Raw genomic sequence first — 21,676 nt, 5'->3', positions numbered from 1 at the left:
CACTGAACAGCATCGTATATCTACCGTAAATTGGTTGTGAATCCGAAAAAAATATAAGGCTCGAGAGCAGATCAAGAATAGGAAGGTCATGTTTTTGTTTCTTAAACAGGATTGCCCTAGATGTCCTTCAAGGAAAAAACGTTTCGGAAGCGGAAATGGAAGGACAGGAGGAAATCTCACTTTAGGGTGCAAACCAGGAGAACTCAGCCAAATCTTAATTTGCAGGATTCTCTGATTGTAGTGTATAGTAATGCCATACAGCGAAGTCTACTAAAGGATAAACGAATTATAGAAGAACTCAGAGGGTGGCTATTCCACAGTAGGATGCCTGTTGACGCATGCAATGGTGGCCGCACTAACATTAACTAAACGAGAGGCAATGTCCAGATCAAATAGTACGTCCCTGTTTTTTCAAAGGATTGAAAATCGTATCATCCCAAATTAACCGTATCCACATCATATTGTTCATAAAGGCAATGACCGTACAGTGATTATGCTGATGTGATCTTCATATAGGGCCAGTGTTCCCTAATACTATCGTGTTATCTGTTATCGTGCTATCGTTAGTCGAACGTGTATTTCTCTAAATTTTTACAGGGAAAACACCCGTTTAATGGTATTGGTTTATTTGGATTCGAATGGTGTGTGGATAAATCAATGGATGCTATTCTTTCCAAGTGACTGTGGCATCATCCGCTATATCGCATCATATGTGTGGGGAGAAGGTTTCAGTAGATGCACAGCAACACCATATGTGCGTACGTGCGACCCATGCGCTACTATGGATGCGAGATGATAGGTGAGGTGTTTTCACGATCGACCAACCATGAACCGTTTGGAGCCTCTACTACACGGGCAGACGATGGCTTAATCATTCATGCGTCGCGTCGTCCTCGGTGATGCCGTGTTTACCTCTTTTTAGCTCGACTTCCACGTTCGTTATACTCGGGAGAGTCATACCTCACCGTGCCCAAGTATTTCCCCTTGCCATCATCCGTGTCCATGTCCGCCTTATTTTTGGCGCGAATCTCTTTTCGTAATTGGTCCACTTTTTGATCGTATTCGTCACGACGCGCTTGATTCACAGCAACCACGTTACTCACAGTTTGGATTTTCGTGTCAATGGCTTTCAGAAGCATTTCTGTATCTCGGCTCCATGTGTGAAGGATATCTAATGTCGCCTCCATTTGTTCAGGCCGCAAGTCTCTGCCCATCGCGTACGATATTTCCACACGTTTTTGTCGCTGATCCAGTTTGCCCACAAGGACGCCTTGATAAAACGCATCAATGATCAAATCTTCGAGCGCACGCACATTGGAAATATCGAGGTATTCAAGTAACAGGTCGTACGATAATGACTTGGCAACACGCGTCAGTATTAAAATCGATCACTTATTTCTGCATGCTACTTACTCGACTGTTACTCTCCGACAGGGAGATGATGGACAAATGCTTCAATTTGGCTACTTGGGCCGGATTTAAGCTGGGCAGTTTATGGGCATGGGCTATGAAAATCATTATCAGGCAGGGTGATCCTGAGCTCGAGTGCGGACAGAAGCATAGCGTACCTACGTAATCCCGATAGGTGCCATACAGAAATATCTTTAGGAGCTCATAATATGGTGCCACTTCGGGAAGAACAGACGCCTGCATTGATGCACATCAATTAGTATTTTGCGGATCTCAATGTGTAAGTCTTTTTTTTTTTTTTTTTTGGTGGTCGCAATGTATCACCTCTACGACATTGGGTGCTTCGTACAGTTCTGAAAAGACATAAATGCCGGGTGCGGCAAGAACATCCATGATCAATTGGCAGTTAGCAGGTCCTTTGACCGATTTGCTGAGCAGTACGTAGGTCTGAATACGTTGGCTACTGCTTGTGCCCGGAGCAGGATCACTCATTATATTTGTCGATTAGGGAATGCGCGTATGGCGTTCTGTCATTCAGCACCGAGCGACGACTTTTATCGTTTTTCAAAGACAGTCATGTGATATAAATTGCATGTCCGCTTGCATTCATGCCTCTCCATGCTTGATGAATCAGGCTACGAAATAATTCTGCGTATTCTTAGGTAAATAGTGTCAAAGCTCAAGCTTATGAATTTCTGGAACGCTCTTTATTCATTTATTTTCAGCCTTATTTTATACAGCAGAACATATGATACAGTTGGAAAAGCAGAGATTATCTGGTCAGGAACGATGGTCATTGTAGGAAGTGGATAAAACACTACTGTCTCCCGTTTCATGATCAACGACGGCTCCATAACCTTTGATTCGTCTTTCGATTCCAGAATCGGATTCTTCGGCTGGTCTATGTTGGTTGGCTTGCTGAGAAATGAGGAGAGCTTCTTGAGACGGTGCACGTCGCAGATTGACTCGGCTGGATACACGGTGCGGTAATGGTTGTCGCAATCCAGCTTTGGTGTTGTTGCGTACAATTTGAAATAACGGTCGATACGATGCAGATGAAGCCTGAAGTCGTTTTCGAGCCACTTTTACTTTAGAATGCACTGTCGAAAAGAAAAAAAAAAGGTTAACGATGACATTGAATCTCGCAGCATATCGACTCGACATATTGTTAGTGAGTACGTACCGTCCACATAAACGTCCGTTTCATCCACAATTTCCTACTCAATTGAATAATTAGACGACAAAATAACCCAATATTAGAGCACTTCACTCTGATGATAATTACCTCGCCAATCAGTTCTTCAATGACATCTTCCAGTGTAATGACACCCAAAGCACCACCGGATCCATCGGGATTCTTTGATACCAGTGCCATGTGACCTTGATCATCGCGTTAGTGGATCATATGAATCAAGGATATTTTATCTGACCATGCACTTACTTCTTCCTTCTTGGAAGAAATTAAGGATATCCAAGCAACTGGTATTGGCACCCGTCTCTGGCAACGGGCTTAGCTGGAATTTGTTGACGGGCCACTTGTCGTCGGTATCATAAGTAATCAAATTCTTGACGAGCAGCATGCCGATGAAATTGTATTTATCATCCGGTGCGTGGATAGGGATGCGAGAATATCCTTCCGAAAGAATCTAACAACATTTTTCTTAACATTCAGCGCATAGAAAAAAAAGAAAAAAAGGGGATTTTTTAAATGTCAGATTTCAAAAAATAAAAAATTACCTTATTTACGGTTTCTTCGTCGAGAATGTGATCATTGCTCAAGGTAAAGACATCTTCGATGGGTGTCATTACATCCAGCACCGATTTTTCACGAAGATCCAACACCGAACCGATGATCAACACTTCATCTTGGGTTAGTCCTTCTGCATCTTGAGCATCCTCTGATCGGTGAAGTGACACAAGCGTCTTGAGACCTAATATCTCCGCATAAATTAATGCAAATGATGTGACCCTCACGTCAGTGGGATTCGCGCTAATTACCGGCTTTTTTGTACACCGTGCCTTGAGATTCGCCCAGAAAGTAGTCGAGAAGCATCGCTGTAGGATACGCTACGGGCCACATCAAGTACATGATACACAGCACCAAACTGTAGGTTATGTGTGTGATCGGAGCGAGGGTTGTAATAAATATAATATGTCAACCTGATTGACAATCTTTTCTGTGTTGTCTGCGTTTGAGCAAGTACTTACAACGAGCATCGGGCACCTATGGCTAAACCGTGTCGTACACAAATGGCTATTTTTCCAACCAAGAATATGAGTTATATAATAGTATGTTCGTCATTCAGTATCACACATTACATTGTGGAATCACCCTGTTTCCAATCAACACAAGGTAGCATTAGTTTTCCAAAATCATGATACCTCCTTAATGCGGGCACACCACTTACTCGCCAAAGATAACAATCAGTGCAGTAGAAATCAAGACAGCTTGCCATCCACCGCCGAACACCGAATCGAGAATAATGGGCAGGGTTTCATTGACAATCACGTTGGATAAAAGTAAAGTCACCAGAACCCAGTGTTTACCACGATCCAGTAAACGGAGAACCTGCTTCGCATTCTTTTTTTCACTCTCAGTACCAGACTCCATCATAACGTGCAGATTAGTCTGATCGAGACCCATGAGCCCAAGTGTAAGACCTTTTTTTTTTTTTTTTTGATCATGCACGTTTAATAAAATGTAACAAGGTCGACTAATTGCTAACCCGAGCTTTTATTGGATATTACCTGCAAATACGCCGCCCAACAGGACAAGGACAATAATGGAAACCAGTCGCATAACGAGATCGGGCGAGATATGATGCCAGTCGACGGTGTTTGCGGATGGGTCATCATCGTGGGTCATGGCGAATGTGGGAGAGGCATGAACGGCGGCAATGAAGCATGGGAACAAGGCTATACAAAGACAGACCATGAGTAGCCTCATGCTGTGGCGATGATAATATTGTGAAAGAAAGTGAACGAAAAAGAAGAATAAAGAATGTAAAAAGGATGGTTTCACATTGACATAAAAAAAGGGCTGTCAAACGAAAAAAAAAAAAAATCATTCCTTTTTTGGAACGAATGATGACACCCCCAGCAAATGCGCGCCACATGGCTCGTGCACTTTGCATACACGCATACAGCCAAATTGACCCTTATCCAATATTTGTATATTAGACATCATTGTTTTCTTTTCTCTCTCGCTTTCTTTCCTCTTTTTATAACAGTAAATAAGTACAATGTATATTTCTTTTTATGAATAAGATGCCGTAAAATTATGTCTAACTGTATCAGGTGGATCTATCTTTTTGTAATTTCATGCTTTGGACTGCAGTCGCTTGATGTCTTCTGGAGAAAATTTGAGCATCATGGCCATGACGGGGATCAATTGAGCCTAATAAATTATGGTTAGCTAGGAAGGCGAGGAGTTTAGCACTTATCAAGTTTGACTTACTCTCGTGGATTTGTTTTCCAAGAATTTGATAATGACGTTTCGCAGATATTCCAGATTGATTTCTTCTTCTTTGGTGCGAGGCGTAGGGGATGCCGAGGGATTGGGAATTGGAGGAGTCACCGTGCCGGGCGTCGATGGCGGTTCCGATGCAGGTGTCGTTGAAGCTCCAGTGGGCATTGGTCGGGTATCAATCGAACTGGCAGCTCGGGATAATTTACGAATCTCATCCTTCAATGTCTGTATACAGAATCGTCAGTCTCTATGCACATTCAAGATATCGACAAAGAGCTGACATGTACCTTATTTAATGACTTGAGATGGCCTTCGCGAATCTTTAGATCCTCCAATTCTTTGTCTCTTGATTTCGCCGTCGCATCCAGTTGCTGTTTGGCTTCCATCAATTGTTTCTGTAACAATAAATCATCATAAGGTTTGCTATACTTTAGACTTGCATGCTTCCATAACTTACTTGGACCGCCTCTTTTTCGTCCATTTCCGTGGTAATCTTGGATAGATCCTTTTCCAGATCGTCGATGCGTTCCAGCAGCCCCTCTTTGTCGGATTCAAGCACATCCAGATGTTTCTCCTTTGAAGAAACTTCCTTTTGAAGCTCTCGCATTTTAAATTCCAGCTCTTTTGTTCGTGATGCCGATTCATCCAATTCAGTTTGCAGCTTCTCATAGCGTGATTTCGCATCATGGAGTGCCCGTTCCTTTTCACGAGTCTCTTGCTCCAGGATGTGTTTCTCTTCGTTCCACTGTTTTTCTCGGTCTTGGATTTGTTTTTTCGCCTCTCTTGCCATGGTTTCGTATTCTTCCAAGGCGGCAATCTTCTCAAATGCTTCTTCCGCTTGTCGTTCACTCTCTTTCAAACGATGCTGCAGATTCTCGGCCATGCTTTGCGAACTTTCGAATTCAGCTTGCTTCATCTGCACTTCATCAAAGAGACGATTCTTCTCATCCAGTGCTTCTCTTCGTTCTTTTTGCAGGATCTTGATCTCGGATTCCGCCGATTGGAATCGTCCGTTGAGTCGAGACAGATCGTTCTTCAGCTTGGTTTCGGATTCCTTGATGCGTTCCGTTTCTTCTGCCGCCTCGGTCTTTTCTTTCTCCAACTTCATGATCTGTTTCTTGGTCTTGTTCAAGATGGCAACTAGTTTCTTGGACTTGTCCTCCAACTCGGATTGTGCTTCCGTCAAAGCTTCCATCTTCTTTCGTGATGCATCCATTTCTACGTCGCGTTCGTTCAACGTCTCCTTGACAATCTTGAGAGAGACATTGGCATCGTTGAGCTTTCCCTGAAGCTGCTTGACGGAGGCCTGGGCTTTCGTTAACTGATCCATGGCTTCATTCTTTTCGCACTCTTGCTCGTGATATTGCGCTCGCAGTTTCTCTAATTCGGCGGTTTTGGAAGCCGCTTCGTCCTTGAGTTGCGTACGCTCTGTTTCCAATTGTTGGATCTGTTCCACCTTGCCCTCCAGCTGCTTTTCCAAATCATCAAGTTTTCCTTGCATGGCGGAATCTGCCTCATTCTGGAGGTCCGTACGCTCCCTTTTCAACTGTTCGATTTGCTGCTCTTTCTCCTGCAGCTGCTTTTCCAAATCATCAAGTTTCTCTTGCATAGCGGAAACTGCCTCGTTCTTGAGCTCCTCACGCTCCTTCTCCAACCGTTGAATCTGTTCTACCTTGTCCTCCAGTTGCTTTTCCAAGTCGTTGACCTTGTCCTGCATGGCGGAAGCGGCTTCCTTCTTAAGTTCCTCCCGCTCCTTCTCCAACTGTTGCATCTGTTCCATCTTGTCCTTCAGCTGCTTTTCCAAATCGTTGATCTTCTCTTGCATGGCGGAAGCTCCCTCGTTTTGAAGTTCCTCACGCTCCCTTTCCAATTGTTGGACTTGTTGCACTTTGTCTTCCAGCTGCTTTTCCAAGGTGTCGATTTTTTCTTGCATGGAAGTCATCGCTTCAATTTTATTCGTGCCTTGTTCACTGGCCAAGGTCATCTTGGCACATCTCTTTTCAAGCTCGGTGGTGTTTTTGTACACAGCGGCAAGGCGTTCTTCGATAAACTGTTTCTCTTCGTCCACTCTCGCCATCAACTTGCTCAAAGTTTGCTCTTGGGTTTCAAGCTGCTTCTCCTTCTCCTTGACCTTTTCTTCCAATTTCGAGGTACGCTCTTTCAGCGAGGTAACTTTCTCCATTTTGGCCATCTTGGCCGACAGCGCTTTTCGCTCTTGGTTCCAATTGACTTCGTTGGCCTTCAGCTGCTCCAACTGCTTCTTCAACGAGTCCCGCTCTTTCGTGAGCTCCCACAACGAGGTGTTTTCCTTGTTCCATGTTTCTTGGGCCTGCGCCAACTGCTGCAAACGTTCCTCCAACGACTCCTTTTTCTCCTCGGTCGGCGTGGGTTGATCCTCTATTTGCTTTTTGAGGTCCGTGATGGTCTGTTCCAACGTGGTCTTTTCGGAAGCCCACTGATCTGACGAGGTTTGTTGATGAGTTTTGAGTTCGGATACGGTTTGCTCCAATTCTTGCTTTTCCGTGGTCCAGGTATCCGATAACGCTTGCTTCTCGTCGAGTTGTTTCCTCAGATCCGCAACCGTCGTTTCCAACTCGTTCTTTTCTGCCGCCCATCCTTCTGCTGACGTTTTCTGACTCTCCAGTTGGCTCTTCAGCTCGGCCACTGTCTGCTGGAGCTCGGTTTTTTCTTTTGACGACGCATCTGACGAGGTACGCTGGTTTTCTAATTGAGTCTTGAGGTCGGCCACGGTTTGCTCCAACTGTTGCTTTTCGGTAGACCATGCCTCGGACGACACATGCTGATCCTCCAATTGTTTGTTCAACTTGGAAACCTTTTGCTCCAACGCCGACTTTTCCGCAATCACCTGTTCGCATTTGGCTCGTTCCTCTTCTGCTTGCTGTTTGCTGGCTTGTAGTTGTTGGTTGACATTGTTCATTTGCTCCGATTGCGATGCTAAAGACTCTTGCACGGTATCATTTTGTTTACGAATCGCTTCCATCTGTTTCTCTGCTTCATCGACTCTTTCCATAAAGAACAGCAGATTATTTTTGGATTCAGTCTTTTCCAACAGTAATTCTTCAATCTGATTTTTCAGCGACGCCATTTGTTTCTTGGTTTCGTCATCGGAAGCATTGGCATTGGTGGTTGCTGTGGGAGCCGATGCTTGCTTCAGTTTATGTTCGTACTCGTCCAACTTCTTCATTAGCTCTTCTTTCTCGTTCGAGATGACCTGGATCCTTTCCACCAAGCCACGCATCACGCCACGTTCCTTGTCGACTTCTTTTTCTCTGGAAGCAATCGCTTCACTCAGCTCCTTTTTAAGAGCGAGAATTTCCTCTTCGTCCTGTTTCCGACTAGTGTCCGCCATGAGACCAAGAGAGAATAGCAGCAAGTGTTGAGAGAATGAACCATCATCAAATAGGAGTTTCAAACTCCTCCCTGCAAATGAGGATCCATCTTTTCCAAGAATAAAAGATGCACAGGAAAAAATGGGATGATTTTCACACCATTTCAGGGACTCTAATATCAGTATGTTTTATGCTGGTTAGCAATACTAGCAGCAAGATTAAAAAGTTCAAAAGTCCTTCCTCACGACAGATCTTAAAAACAAGCCTGCCATTGTTGATGAAAACAGTAAAAGCTTTGATTTTGCCACGTGGAGTGTTTTCTTATCATAATTCTTCTGGACTTTTCCTGTAAAAGATCAAATCATTAAACATCATGCTGTCAATGCAACACTTGCATTGGACCCTATGTGGCATGCATATTATCTGAGGAAATGGTGAACCTTTTTTTTTAAGCAAATGTCCAGCATTATTTTATACAATAAGGGGAGACTAGTTTACATTATTTTCGGTCCACTGTTCGGCTAGATAAGCTAATACACCGCATGCTCGCACGACACTTGGATCTGCTCGCATCAACCTCCGCTGCACGTCTTTCTTGAAGCAAGTGTAATAATAGTCCACTTCTTGGTATTTTTTCTTGTGGATGCAGAACAATATCCCAAAAAGCCTCCCTGCCTCATGTCTTGTAGAAACACAATGGTGGCAGATGATGTATTCCTCTTCCTCTGTAAGCTGGGCTTGCAGTATGCTTTGTATGTTGGCAGCTTCTTCCCTTGCTATTTCTCACAATCAGAAACGGTTATAACAGAATGTCTTTAAATAATGAGTACTTGCCATGCTTGAAATAATAATTAAGCGTCAGGTCCCAATACGAAGGATGTTCGAGCGTACTGTCTGTGGATTCAGGCGTTTGTCGTAACCTTGTTAGTACCTCTTCAAAAGGGATACCGATGATGGTGGATAGCCGAGGATCCCAGGTTTCTGTTTCGCTATCATCTGTCCAGCTGTCAGAGGATTCTTCTATGTCGTCGAAGCTCTGTTCGTTTTCATCATTGATTCCTTCCATTTGTCGCACACTTTGGTCTGTGACTAGTTCATTGTCGAGATAGTCGTCAAGATCCATTGCGGTATCCTCATCAAGGTTGGTATAAAAGTTATTTTCGTCTGCCTCCTCCTTTTCAGTATCCTCGTCCACTTCGTCATTGTCATCGCCATATTCACAGTCCTGCGATTGCTCGACATGAATAAAACTATTCTTACGAAAAAAGATATATCAATATATACTGACCACGTTAGTAGCGTGCTCTGTTGAAAACCGTAGCAGTCTTCGGATAGTCAGTCCCAGTAATTCTGGAGCGTTTCTCATTGGCCACAGATCCTGTGAGCCAACCGATCAATACCAAATCGCAATAGTACTGTGAACATTGATACTTTACTTGAAAAAGTCGTGTCGTTTTGGGTATTCTTTTCACTTGTTGGAGCATGCTAGCGTTTTTCGTAAAAGTCCACAGTCCGCCTTCGTAAGAAGTTTCAAAGGTGTCAAACATCGCATGCTTCTGCCACTGAAAGATGACTGAGAGATAGTAATAATCTTTCCAAGCTAAGTTCATGTGTTAGTACGGTTTACCGCGACATGTGCATTCCTTGTTTAGTTTTCTTTTACTACAGACTTTCAAGGATCCTCAGGGAGGTCACGGTGGCCTGAGCGCCGGCCGGGGATTGCGGTTTGACTTGGTCAACGAGCCGAATAAGTCCATTTCCACCAATTTCCAGCAGTCGAATATTACATTCACTGTGACAAGAACAAGTTGAGCCAAATTTTCTGATCGAAATGGTATGAAAATAAAAGATTACCTTTGCAAAAATCCTTTTTCCTGAAGAGAAGGTTGACCTACAGCAACGAAATATGATGTTCCTTGGATGCTTCGTGCGCACGAAAGACATACAATGGGAGCTTTGACAATGAGATATAGAAAGGGACAAAAAGTTCAACGGGATAGCCTACCATTGGGGTATCGAACAAAGGCACTGAAATCAATGCTAGGCAATATCAGAATTTCTTTCTTCAAGGTAGCGCGCAAGCGATAACTGTGTACAATCCCATTCTCCGTGCCGAGAATAATGCGTGGATCATTGTGCCCTCTGCGTTTGTCTCTGCCACATTGAGATAAAATAGCAATTGACGTAATGGCTGCATTGCCTTTGATGCGTGAGTGGGTCTCTGCCAAGCGCTAGTCAATAAGAGATCAGGAACTGGACTACGGTTATACCATGTTGACTACTGGTATTTTGTCTTACGCCAAGGACCTTGTTGTTTTCACATGCCAAGAGTACAAAGGTCATGGATCCATCTCGTCGACCAATGGTCACCAAGTGCCGTAAGTTTTGCTTTGCTTCAATTTCCTTTACCGACTTTTCGATCTGATATGAACGAGATCGTCAGAGCACCGTACCGTGGTGATCAACTGTGTTTGGCTTACCAAAGTGAAAGGAGATTTTGTCATGGCAATCGCTGTAATATCGTCGTCAAGCACATTGTCCAAGTCCACTTTTCGGATTCGTTTCGTGTCAACATAGAACCAAAACAGGTGATAAATATGTTGTCTGTCCGCGGCCACGATCAGAAGCATAGGCTGTTCGGAGTAGCTGCTGTCCAAAACGTGGGATACGCTGACCTACTTTAACATGTTATTTTTTCATAGGGACCCAAAAAATATACATGCAAAAGAGACCTTCTTACCTTTGTTTTGGCGTAGCGAGACAATATATTGGCCGATATGCAATGATGATAGAATGAGGAAGGTTCCGTGCATGACTCGACTTCAATGACATGGCGGTTGTAACGATAAACGAACTGGGGATCGTCAAAGGTAGAGGAGAATTCATAAGGCGTGATGAACGCACTTGTGGTCGTTTGTCGATCAAAGCGGTTCTTACTGTGCTGAAAGGGTGACAATGCCGACATGAAGTGTTGCATAACTTTTTCGTTTTCTAACTCTGCTACGGCTAATCCTGTCGCGGAGATTAAAAAGGGATAGAATTCCACATATCACACTCACCAAACGCGTGCCCACTTGGGGGGCGCTCACGATTTTTTTGCCACTTGTCTGATCTACTCTCACTATGGTACGCTTTCGTCATGGCTTTAACCTATCTTGTTCAAAGAATTCAACCCTTGATTTTAGGATCCTCTCGATGCCTTTCCTTCGGCACCCGTTCGATACACTTTTGACGATGACGAAAGCGATGACGAGTACACGCAAGCATCCCAAGTCGGAGTGAAGCTTTCCGTGCATCTTAGCAGCGGGCAAAGCGCACCGACGCTTATTCTCGGCCTCAGCGGCCCTGGCAGTGTATTTACTCGCTCTCTTGGGCCTGATATTCAGGCAGTAGGCCATTTAAGTTACCAGGTAATGTGGAGTGGTTGTTTCGAAGCATCAGAAATCTAATATTGAGACTAGATACAGGAGGACAAGGAAGAAAAATGGCCCATTTACTGTAGAGATACATTGCTGTTTATTCCCATCGATAAAGCATTACCTCGTGAAGACATCACCGAAGCTGCTCGTAGCGTATTAGCTCCCTTTTCCGATATCCAAAAGTAAGAGGAAAAAATTCAACACAACGAGCAAAAGGTCATGGAACCATGAGATCTAAACTGTCGAATTTTTATAGAGTGATCGTTTTGGATTCTTTTACCAGCACAATGTACACATCCAGTACATGGAACGAAGATATGTATCCTCCTTGTTTGCGTCTATTGCAAACCACCAACACATCCAAGGTAAATATTGTCTGGTATGATATATGCTGAGAGAACGAGTTGGGATGCTCAGTCTTGTCGATGAATGCAGATTCCCGATATTCAACAATATGAGCCACCCAATATTTTGCAAGATATGTCTGCGGCCCTGATGACCTATGTAAGTCGCTGAAAATGAAAAAGAACAAAGCTGGTTGGTTTTTTGTTTTTTTACTGAAATGGACGATGCATATAGTGTGAAGTTCGCAATATTCCATGTTACACATTACTCAGTCTTCAGGAATCGTTATTGGGCAAACTCATTGTTACCGGCGACACATTGAATGCTTATGTGCAAGGATTGCAGTCATTGGGACTAAAGGTAGAATACGATGAGAGCCGAATGAACGAGATATTACAGGTCAATCACAGTGGACGGGTGGATGAGCATCATCACCGATTATTTCTTTAAAAGGAAAAAAATACAATAGGCAAAAAAAATATAAGTTTTTCTATCGAATGTTGAATGATTCAAGTGTAACTCGTTTTTGAGAGAAAGAGAAAGCGAGAAAAGATCCCGAGAATGGAGGGTTGAATTTAAACGGCCAGTAAGTCACCAAAGTTGCGGAGGAAGACAATGGCGCCAGTGAAGACGGTCAAAGACAGTGCAATGTTGATGGTGCCTTGACGTTTTTCGGGAGCGAACAATTCGGCTTTGACGGATTGCAAGAAGGAGGGTTCGGTCGAAGCGTTCAATTGACGTTTGTCCATTGTGTTAGTTTTTTTCTGTAGTTTGAAAGCGAACAGAAGAGAGCGAAAAAATATGTGTTGTTTTTTGCGTTCCCTCTGGGGGGTTTTTCGAACTAGATTGTGACTGTCAATTTGGAGGAATTGAATCCTGGCTGTCGCAAATCATGCACAGAGCACGATCTATGCTTCCGAACCCCGTTTTACGTGGTGCCATATTACGGACAATTACAAGAAGCCAAGAAAAATATGATGAATATTTCATTCTGCACTGATGTGGGAAAAAGAGCCCGTCGGATGTTTGCCACCTTAGCCCCCAAGCTCGTATATTACCATCGGCTACAGTCTCGACTTGTGGTTTATCAATTCTCTTTGCCCACTTTCTCCCCTCCCCTCAAAATTTGCTTCATATACTGCATTATTTAACAGTATGCGGTATTGCGGTTCAAGCTTTCTATAGTCTTTTGCAGCAAACACTCATTATGTGAGATACTTTTTTTGGTTCGTTGAAAATCGCAAAATTTAAAACGTTGGCAACGCGCTGTTAATCCACAGTTCATCTGAAACTGTATGTCTCTAAACTCTTTGAAATACTGAAGCTAACTATTACCGTGGTTCCAGTAAAGATAGTTAATCGCCAGGCACTTTTTCCTGCATCTTATGCCCATTATTTTCAAGAATCTGGTACAGAACGAAGCGATATTCGCACATACAAACATGGCCACCTGGTAGATCTGCCAGCTCAAATAAAAAAATTGTAACAATTTACATCAAGAAAATTCTAGGTGTAGAGCCCCTTAATAAAAGCGAAGATACAATGTGATGTGATCGTCAAAAAACCATTTGACTGTAAAGATTGCGACTTGCACCTTTTTTCTTTTCCGAATTTTGGTGATTCTGCAGCAAAGTGCTAAATAAATATGACATCAAGCTTGATCTATAGAAGTTTGCGCAGAAACACACTTTTCAGCATCAAGTTTACACGTGAGAAGAAGAATTAAGGGTGTGTGCCAGTCAGTTCAATTAGTTGCTTTTTGAGCGGCTGAGCAAAACAGATATCAAAAGTTTCATACTCCGGTGTTATGGAATAAAAAAAAGGTTGCAATGGCAAATTTTGTTGGGTCTGTATGAATTATTCATCACCAATTGATCTTAGGTTGAGCTGCCTTTTTTGCCTCGAAAATAGCCACAAGGTAACATGTATGTATTCGCGTATAGTGTTTAATTGTGGTGTTCTTTTTCGAAGAAAGGTAAAGCGATGATGAAAACGGCACCCATTGACTACTTTATTCATGGAAGCGGGGTGCGTTTGGCAAACTGAGAAAAACAAAAAAAAGAATATGATGATCACTTCAGGTACTTCTGAGACGCTTATTATAAGCATCGATGAAGCAAATCTCTGGCACAATGAGGATTTTATATTGGATCTGATTCTTGTTTATGGAATGTCAACGAACGCGTCTTCTCTATGTTGACCACTTGCTGTCCACCACGCTACGGTAACTTGGAGCTCGTTGTGACTGTGTGCACTGGTTATCTCAAAAGGTAAGTAGTACAGTTTTTTTTTTGGCGTTGGATGCGCATATTTTTCATTCAGGGAAAAAGAAAAAGGGCATTGATGGCATTGATGGGATGGATGACATTGATAAACTCACAATGGAAGGCTTGATGGTGAAAACATTTCAGCATTTTAGCATGTGAAATGTGTCTGCAGGAGGTCTTTCTTTGTTTTACTTTCTAGCTTTGGCCTCTTCTTTATTCTCCTCCTCCTCCTCCTTTATTTTCACTGTTGGCACACTCGCATAAAGTCTGTCGGTTTGGAAGCATCTAAATCAGTGATGATTGAGAATTTAAAAATAAACGACAAGATAAGAGTTTATTGTCTTACAATTTCCACTTAAAGTTTTGTCCTGCATTATTCGCTTGGATAGTAGAAATTCCTATTATTATGTATTCCTTTTTGTTGCTTTTCAAATGGCTTGGCACACGACGATGACCTGAATCTTTGGACCATTGGTTACATTTATTGTCCTGATTACCGTTGAATGGTGCCACGAAATAAAAATATGCCCAGCAAAAAAACGCCCAGCGGAAATGCCCAGCCAAAAAAAAAAAAAAAAAAAAAAAAAAAAAAAAAAAGAAAAAGAAAAAGAAAAAGAAAAATGGCAGAAAATAAACGGACAGACGCATGTGATGTACACAAGAACAATTGCATTTGCAAAGAACTCTTTTATTTTCCTGTCAGCTATTGTTCTTATATGACATACTCTGAACCAATCGAATGGATGATAAACCATTTTTACTGGTTTTTTTTTCCTATTAAAAAAGGTCTTAATCATGCGCGTCCATACACTGTCGTCATGAAATTATCCATCAAAAAAAAAGGTCGCACTGTTGTCGGGCACCTTTCAATTTTCAAAAAGCGATGGGGGAGGCCTGGGCAAAGCTGAGAACCCCGGGTAAAGCATATCTCCAGCTGCCGTTTGATTGACTCTTTCCTGAACCTCCAAGCTTTGTATCAACACGACGCCCAATGGAGCGTCTTCCTTCTCAAGTCCGCCTGCTGGGGACTGTTTGCCATGGTTACATTTTCATTTCGGCAGTTCATCAAGCTAGAAAAAATAGGGCAACTGACTATCTTATTCATTGAGTAAGCTAGTGGATTGTATAGCTTCAATGACGGTTACACACTAAAAAAAGAAAAAGAAAAGGACGCGAGCTAAAAAGGCCCAGCCAGAGGGAGTCCGGCAAGCGAGACGGAACACATAAGGCCGGTGATTGATATGTGGCTTTCCACAACGCTCGCCAAGAGAATAGCAAACACGTGGGATAAGGTAGGACAAAGATGTCGTTCCGACCTTATTGCCATTGAGATAAATTTGGCTTGAAAGAAATGATGGTACACCCCGACAGAAGATACATGTAAAAAAAAAAAAAAAAAAAAAAAAAAAAAAGGATTGGCATGCATTTGCCATATCCAACCCATATAAAGCGTGATATTTTGAAATAAAAACCTATATAAAGAAACAAACATGACTCGACCCAATTGCCGATCCGGCCTTGTGAAGGAGTTTTTCCCATCTTATGCTGTTCGGGCCACAATATCCCTCTTTCTTTCTATTTTTTACATGATAATAATATTCCACGCTGATTACCAATCGTTGATTTGCTATCCTTCTTGCTCTTGTTCTTTTTTCTGTTGCCTCTTTTAGCTCGAAAAAAAAAACGGCCCTTTCCATTCCTTGATTGTTTCTTATTATCTTTTTATTTTATTCAGTTCTGCATATGGGGAATACACATTGGAACCAGGTCGTTCAACGAGCACGCCGACGCAATGCACCTTCCAAGAAAAAATCGCCATTTCCCTTAGCATCCACCGAGCGTCGGACGATCTACGTCAATATGGAGATCCCGCCGGACGAACTCGATGATTATGGCCAACCATCTCGCACATTCATTAGCAACAAAATCAGAACAGCCAAATATACCTGGTACACCTTTTTACCAAGGAATCTGTTCGAACAGTTTCGAGGCATTGCCAATCTGTATTTTTTATTTCTCGTCATTCTCCAAATGTTCCCCCTTTTCAGTACCTCTGCTTCGCCTGTCCTTGTCGTGCTTCCGCTGGCGGCGATTCTTATTATCACGGGAGTCAAAGATGCCTTTGAGGATAACAAACGACACAAAACAGATCAGAGTGTGAACAAAGCAACCACCTATACGTTGAGAGATTGGAAAAACGTCAATATTCCTGTGCACAAAGTACCGGTCTGGCGTCGATGGCTGAATTCTTTCAAATCCTTGATCAAAGCCAGCTTCACATTCACCGATCCTGTTCCTGACGATCGGACTTTCCCTCATCTCAGCACCAACACCCATCGCCCTTTGACTTCGGCGCAGTCATCACCCGACGGCAGGCCATTCCCTTCTTCACCATCTACCATTGCCAGTTCGTTCAAAAATACACTGCGTTCAACCTCGTCGCTGGCACGCGTTTTTAAAAAGCGGAAAATCCCTTATCGCCCTGGCAAGGTTCCACATTCCGTACTCCGACAATCGAACCCGTCATCCACTCCTCCATTGCAACGTCAATCGACCTTGTTACAAACCGTGGATGAAAAGTGGCAAAGCACACGATGGCAGGATATCAATGTAGGCGACTTTGTGTACCTAAGGAACAATGATGCAGTGCCGGCGGATATGGTCGTGTTGGCCTCCTCCGAACCCGATGGTTTATGCTATGTTGAAACACAGAATCTCGACGGTGAAACCAATTTGAAAATCAAACGATCCTTGCAGGCTACCAATGATATCAGCAAACCAGAAGATTGCGAACGATGCAAATTTTATATCGAAAGTGAACCACCGCATGCCAATCTTTATTCGTACAATGGCGTCCTAAAGTGGAAAGTCGAGCCGCGAGATTTCATGGAACAAGAAGACGAGCTTAAAAATGGATCATCCAATACTTTAGCTACCGACGCCGCCGATGCAGAGGAAGACGACAATGTCGTATCTCACGAGAAAACCGAAGCCATCACAGGTAGCAGTGTACTTTTACGCGGGTGTATGGTGAGAAATACAGGTTGGATCATCGGCTTGGTTCTATTTACCGGCAACGAGACCAAGATCATGTTGAACTCTGGAAAAACGCCCAGCAAACGAAGCAAAATGGAAAAAGCGACCAATCCTCACGTAAGTTGTTGTCGCCGCAGCATCACGCAGACCCATGACTATCAGACTCAACTATTTTTTTTGGGGATACGCACAGGTGATTGCAAACTTTGTCCTGTTGTTTGTTCTGTGTTTGATATGTTCGATCGCAGCCAGTATTGTATACAATGGACATTCTTCTGCGAATTATTTTGAACAGCCGGATGCTGAAAGTGCCACCATGGAAGGCTTTCTCATGTTTTGGTAAGTGGCGCAAGTCAAATCTTCCAATGGATTGGATCCATCTTAACCAATGTATCTATGTGTAGGACGACCTTGGTCATTTATCAAAATATTATCCCCATTTCTCTGTATATATCTGTACAAATTGTTAAAACAGCATCTGTAAGTTGAACAAGTCCAGATAGGTTGGTATATAAAGGAGAAACTAATCAAATTCTTCTTCTTTGCCTAGGCGTATTTTATTCACACTGATCTCGATATGTATAATGAAAAACTGGATCAGGCTTGTATTCCCAAAACATGGAATATCTCGGATGATTTGGGTCAAATCGAGTACATTTTTTCTGACAAGACGGGCACCTTGACACAAAATATTATGGAATTTCGTCGATGCACGATCAATGGCGTCACTTACGGCTTGGGCGAAACGGAAGCTTCGATTGGGGCCAAATTACGCGATAATCCCTCGGCTGAGGCGGCCGACTTTTTTAAAACCATGGATCTCGAAAAGGCGCGGGAAGAGATGTTGCAAAAACAGATGGACCTCTTTGAGCATAAATACGTGAATCCCAATTCCTCGTTTGTCGATCCGAAATTATTTGAAGACTTGGCTAAGAATGATACCCAATCCCAAAGCCTTGTCCACTTTTTTTCTGCTTTGGCATTATGTCATACCGTGATTCCCGAGATACCTGACCCTTCAAAGCCAAACGAAATCATCTACAAGGCGCAATCACCGGATGAATCGGCATTGGTTGCCACCGCACGCGACGTAGGATTCACATTTGTTGCGAGAGAACAGGACAACGTGATCATTGATGCAATGGGCGAACGACGGGATATGACCCTCCTTCACGTCTTGGAATTTAATTCCACCAGAAAACGTATGAGCGTGATTATGCGATCACCGCAAGACGGACGCATTGTATTACTATGTAAAGGAGCCGACTCTGTCATTTACGAACGATTGTCCGAACTCCACTCCGACGATGAAGCCAGTCGCCGACAAAAGCAGGTGCGAGAAGACACACTCAAGGATTTAGCTGTGTTTGCCAACGAAGGTAAAGAGGCGGAAAGAAATGAACAAAAATTGTTGGATTTTTACTTGTATGGGGTGAGCTGATGATGGATTGGTTAGGTCTTCGTACTTTATGTATCGCTAGTCGTATTTTGGAGGAAGATGAATATCAGCAATGGGCCGCACGATATAAAACGGCTTCCAACAGCATCAGCAACCGTGACGAACAGATAGAAGCCGTGTGTGAGGAAATCGAACAGTCATTGACACTGATTGGTGGTACGGCCATCGAAGACAAGTTGCAGGAAGGTGTTCCTGACACTATTGCCGTACTGGCCAAAGCTGGAATCAAGATTTGGGTCTTGACAGGCGACAAGATCGAAACCGCTATCAACATTGGCTTTGCGTGCAACCTGTTAACCAAGGACATGTTACTCATCAGTATCAATGCACGAGACGAAATGGATACGTTGGAACAGCTACGCCGTTCACAGCGTGAGGTGAATGAGAAGGCGAGTTTCCAGAAATGTGCCTTGGTCATTGACGGAGAATCGCTGAAATACGGTTTGGAAAATCCTTGCAAGGAAGAATTATTAACCCTCGGCACCCAATGCATGGCGGTCATTTGTTGTCGTGTGAGTCCGATGCAGAAAGCCAAAGTGGTGAACATGGTCAAGAAAGGATTGAAGGTGATGACCCTGGCTATTGGTGACGGTGCGAACGATGTGTCCATGATTCAGGAGGCAAACGTGGGTGTCGGTATTTCCGGTGAAGAAGGGAGACAAGCTGTGATGGCTTCCGATTACGCGATTGCTCAATTCCGTTATCTGAGTAAACTATTGCTCGTCCATGGTCGATGGTCCTACTTGCGAACATCCGAAATGATTCTCACCTTTTTTTACAAAAATATCATGTGGACCTTGGTCCTGTTCTGGTATCAGATCTTTTGCGGGTAAGAGATATAACTGACAAGATGTCCTTGCACTTTTTTCTTCTTGTGGATCCAGGGGCTGATGAAATTTTATGCGATAGATTTTCAGGCACCATGATGTTTGATTATTCGTACATTACGCTATATAACCTTGTTTTTACATCATTACCTTGTATCTTTGCTGGTAATGCAATTTGGGAGGGCGGAAGGAGGAATTGTTATTGGTTCTTGTGAGCTCACCGAATGGCTTGAACAATAGGCGTGCTTGACCAAGATTTGAAAGCCCAATACTCTTTCAAATATCCGCAGCTGTATTTGATGGGCATCCGAAACGATAAATTCAAAAGCTCGCGATTTTACCTCACGGTCCTGGACGCCATTTACCAGTCTGCGGTGTGTTTCGGCATTCCTTATCTGGTCTTCATTGGAGGCAAAATGAGCAGCCATGGATACGATAATGAAGGTGTCTATGAGCTTGGCACTTTTATTGCTGGTATTGCTGTGGTGGTGGCCAATGCGCTTGTTGGATTTACCATTTTCAGTTGGACGTGGATCATGGTGGCGGTGATTGTTCTGTCGTCTGCAACCTTTTTCATCTGGACCGGGGTTTATGCTCAAATTGTTACGTTCACGTTTTATGGTGAAGACATTCTGTTCCGCGATGGCTCCTTTTGGTTGTGTCTCGTGTTGACTTTTGTGATCTGCATGCTACCTCGGTTTGTGACCAAGTATTACCTTCATATGTATATGCCGTTTGACAATGACATTGTTCGCGAAATGGTGCTGTGCAACAATGACTCGACGCTGTCAAGACTGAAACGAGGCACCAAGGCCCCGCTGGAGGAAGAAATGCCCATTACCATGACACGCACGCATAGTGAACAATCGGCCCTTGCTGAACGGGTGGATGAATTATTTGTCGCCGAAAACGCTTATCCGCTGACAGAACCGCCCGCCACATTCTCGCACTATCGTCTCAATCGCACGTTGACCAATGTCTCCGGCACCAGTGAAATCATGTATATGAAGTCCGGTCAGCGCACCTCGTTTACTGGATTCGCCTATTCATCCGACGATGCTTCAGCCTTTGACGCGTTTCGTAAATCGGTTTATCGACAGCCCAAAAAGATGTCTCCTTCCAAACTGTATTACCATGTGCGTAATTCCACGACGAGTTTAGAAACCACATGCAAGGGCAAAGTGCTTGGAGAAGACTGGATGCCGTTGGATGGGTTCAGATTGAAACGGTATGAAACAGCTCCCACGGCCGACAGCTATCAACGGCAACCCAACAACCTAGGATGGAAAATGATGCGAGCGATGAAGCAGCGTTTATCGACACGATCATCCCAGCATCGCTCCTCGGACGCTTACAGTACGTTGGGGGCCAGTGATACCACCTTGCTCGCTCCGCAACCGGTTGGCAAATTGAGCTATGATTCTTCAGATCATCGAAGCCTTGCTTCCTCCGCTTCGGATTTGCCGCCTTCCACCTCTCAGACCTTTAGCGACAACGACACCGAAATGGTCGAAATCAATCGCCCTTCTTCTCCGTAACTTCCCGTAGCCGTTTCTTGTATTTTTGTTTTCATGACCTTTTTCCCCTTTTCTGTAATTTTTTTTTCTCTTTCTCATCAATTTGGCATAGTCACATTTCATGTATAGATAACATAGTTTTTTTTTTCTTGCAATATTTTCCATCAAAGGATGGGTGAATGAGGAGACATGTATGTAAAATATTATTGACCGTGTTGCAAAAACAATCCGAGACATTATCATGTAAGGGCTGCCCGTGGCAATCATGCAGACAGCTTATTTGTGCAGGTAATGTCTAGCGGGCCATGTCATTTACTGTATGCTGGGTGGGGTGTCGTAACGGGACAAAGCACTGTCTGAATCGGACCATAGTATACCGCTTCAAATATGTGGAGTGACTACTGAAAAGTTACTGCTGCCCAGAGCACGTTGGATAGAATATTACAGCGACAACAACGAAGAAATCAAAGCTTGAACAGTGACACTGTATGTTCTATATGTATTCCACCTTCTTCAACTTTTACTGCTGACCTTGCATTATTTGTCCCTAATCAGGGCGTTCTGTTTGTGAAAGGCG

General features: G+C 43.4%; 9 protein-coding genes across 9 annotated transcripts; 2 read left to right on the top strand and 7 right to left on the bottom strand.

The window, feature by feature from the left end:
- Positions 1 to 597: 597 nt before the first annotated feature.
- On the bottom strand, positions 598 to 1,928 carry BYT42DRAFT_584754 (uncharacterized protein). Its single transcript, XM_051569913.1, has 4 exons — positions 1,735 to 1,928; positions 1,569 to 1,647; positions 1,414 to 1,505; positions 598 to 1,358 (listed from the first exon to the last, which is right to left on the bottom strand). Exons 1-4 carry the CDS (start codon positions 1,900 to 1,902, stop codon positions 909 to 911), a joined length of 789 nt encoding a protein of 262 aa, XP_051419764.1. The 5' UTR covers positions 1,903 to 1,928; the 3' UTR covers positions 598 to 908.
- Positions 1,929 to 2,089: 161 nt separating this feature from the next.
- Positions 2,090 to 2,774, bottom strand: BYT42DRAFT_113421 (uncharacterized protein). The gene is made up of 2 exons (XM_051562111.1): positions 2,696 to 2,774; positions 2,090 to 2,627 (listed from the first exon to the last, which is right to left on the bottom strand). Exon 2 carries the CDS (start codon positions 2,572 to 2,574, stop codon positions 2,191 to 2,193), a length of 384 nt encoding a protein of 127 aa, XP_051419763.1. The 5' UTR covers positions 2,575 to 2,627; positions 2,696 to 2,774; the 3' UTR covers positions 2,090 to 2,190.
- On the bottom strand, positions 2,579 to 4,210 carry BYT42DRAFT_503239 (uncharacterized protein; the record flags this gene model as incomplete). Its single annotated transcript, XM_051564887.1, has 8 exons — positions 2,579 to 2,790; positions 2,852 to 3,056; positions 3,148 to 3,341; positions 3,409 to 3,515; positions 3,619 to 3,664; positions 3,730 to 3,743; positions 3,819 to 4,071; positions 4,159 to 4,210. The coding sequence occupies 8 exons, from the start codon at positions 4,208 to 4,210 to the stop codon at positions 2,579 to 2,581; spliced, it is 1,083 nt and encodes a 360-aa protein (XP_051419762.1).
- A 4,209-nt stretch (positions 4,211 to 8,419) lies between these two features.
- BYT42DRAFT_113361 (uncharacterized protein) lies at positions 8,420 to 10,078 on the bottom strand. Its single transcript, XM_051562110.1, has 4 exons — positions 9,900 to 10,078; positions 9,518 to 9,829; positions 9,064 to 9,454; positions 8,420 to 9,005 (listed from the first exon to the last, which is right to left on the bottom strand). Exons 2-4 carry the CDS (start codon positions 9,593 to 9,595, stop codon positions 8,719 to 8,721), a joined length of 756 nt encoding a protein of 251 aa, XP_051419761.1. The 5' UTR covers positions 9,596 to 9,829; positions 9,900 to 10,078; the 3' UTR covers positions 8,420 to 8,718.
- BYT42DRAFT_113352 (uncharacterized protein) lies at positions 9,735 to 11,294 on the bottom strand. Its single transcript, XM_051562109.1, has 6 exons — positions 10,970 to 11,294; positions 10,710 to 10,899; positions 10,528 to 10,650; positions 10,235 to 10,460; positions 10,084 to 10,152; positions 9,735 to 10,021 (listed from the first exon to the last, which is right to left on the bottom strand). Exons 1-5 carry the CDS (start codon positions 11,113 to 11,115, stop codon positions 10,121 to 10,123), a joined length of 717 nt encoding a protein of 238 aa, XP_051419760.1. The 5' UTR covers positions 11,116 to 11,294; the 3' UTR covers positions 9,735 to 10,021; positions 10,084 to 10,120.
- A 58-nt stretch (positions 11,295 to 11,352) lies between these two features.
- On the top strand, positions 11,353 to 12,443 carry BYT42DRAFT_549190 (uncharacterized protein; the record flags this gene model as incomplete). Its single annotated transcript, XM_051566056.1, has 6 exons — positions 11,353 to 11,355; positions 11,415 to 11,639; positions 11,691 to 11,830; positions 11,905 to 12,013; positions 12,084 to 12,152; positions 12,228 to 12,443. 6 exons carry the CDS (start codon positions 11,353 to 11,355, stop codon positions 12,441 to 12,443), a joined length of 762 nt encoding a protein of 253 aa, XP_051419759.1.
- Positions 12,444 to 12,465: 22 nt separating this feature from the next.
- Positions 12,466 to 12,783, bottom strand: BYT42DRAFT_584741 (uncharacterized protein). The gene has a single exon (XM_051569912.1). The coding sequence runs from the start codon at positions 12,740 to 12,742 to the stop codon at positions 12,569 to 12,571; it is 174 nt and encodes a 57-aa protein (XP_051419758.1). The 5' UTR covers positions 12,743 to 12,783; the 3' UTR covers positions 12,466 to 12,568.
- A 1,064-nt stretch (positions 12,784 to 13,847) lies between these two features.
- On the bottom strand, positions 13,848 to 14,597 carry BYT42DRAFT_584740 (uncharacterized protein; the record flags this gene model as incomplete). Its single annotated transcript, XM_051569911.1, has 1 exon — positions 13,848 to 14,597. Exon 1 carries the CDS (start codon positions 14,100 to 14,102, stop codon positions 13,851 to 13,853), a length of 252 nt encoding a protein of 83 aa, XP_051419757.1. The 5' UTR covers positions 14,103 to 14,597.
- A 1,152-nt stretch (positions 14,598 to 15,749) lies between these two features.
- Positions 15,750 to 21,326, top strand: BYT42DRAFT_521510 (uncharacterized protein). Its single transcript, XM_051565280.1, has 7 exons — positions 15,750 to 17,413; positions 17,490 to 17,635; positions 17,701 to 17,776; positions 17,847 to 18,675; positions 18,753 to 19,584; positions 19,665 to 19,747; positions 19,823 to 21,326. The coding sequence occupies exons 1-7, from the start codon at positions 16,004 to 16,006 to the stop codon at positions 21,118 to 21,120; spliced, it is 4,674 nt and encodes a 1,557-aa protein (XP_051419756.1). The 5' UTR covers positions 15,750 to 16,003; the 3' UTR covers positions 21,121 to 21,326.
- The last annotated feature ends 350 nt before the right edge of the window (positions 21,327 to 21,676 follow it).

This window comes from Radiomyces spectabilis (assembly GCF_025331425.1).
Source record: "Radiomyces spectabilis strain NRRL 2753 chromosome Unknown BYT42scaffold_13, whole genome shotgun sequence".
Classification (NCBI taxonomy): domain Eukaryota; kingdom Fungi; phylum Mucoromycota; class Mucoromycetes; order Mucorales; family Radiomycetaceae; genus Radiomyces; species Radiomyces spectabilis.
Note: the sequence above shows the minus strand (reverse complement) of the source record. Positions and strands in the feature narration are given on the sequence as shown.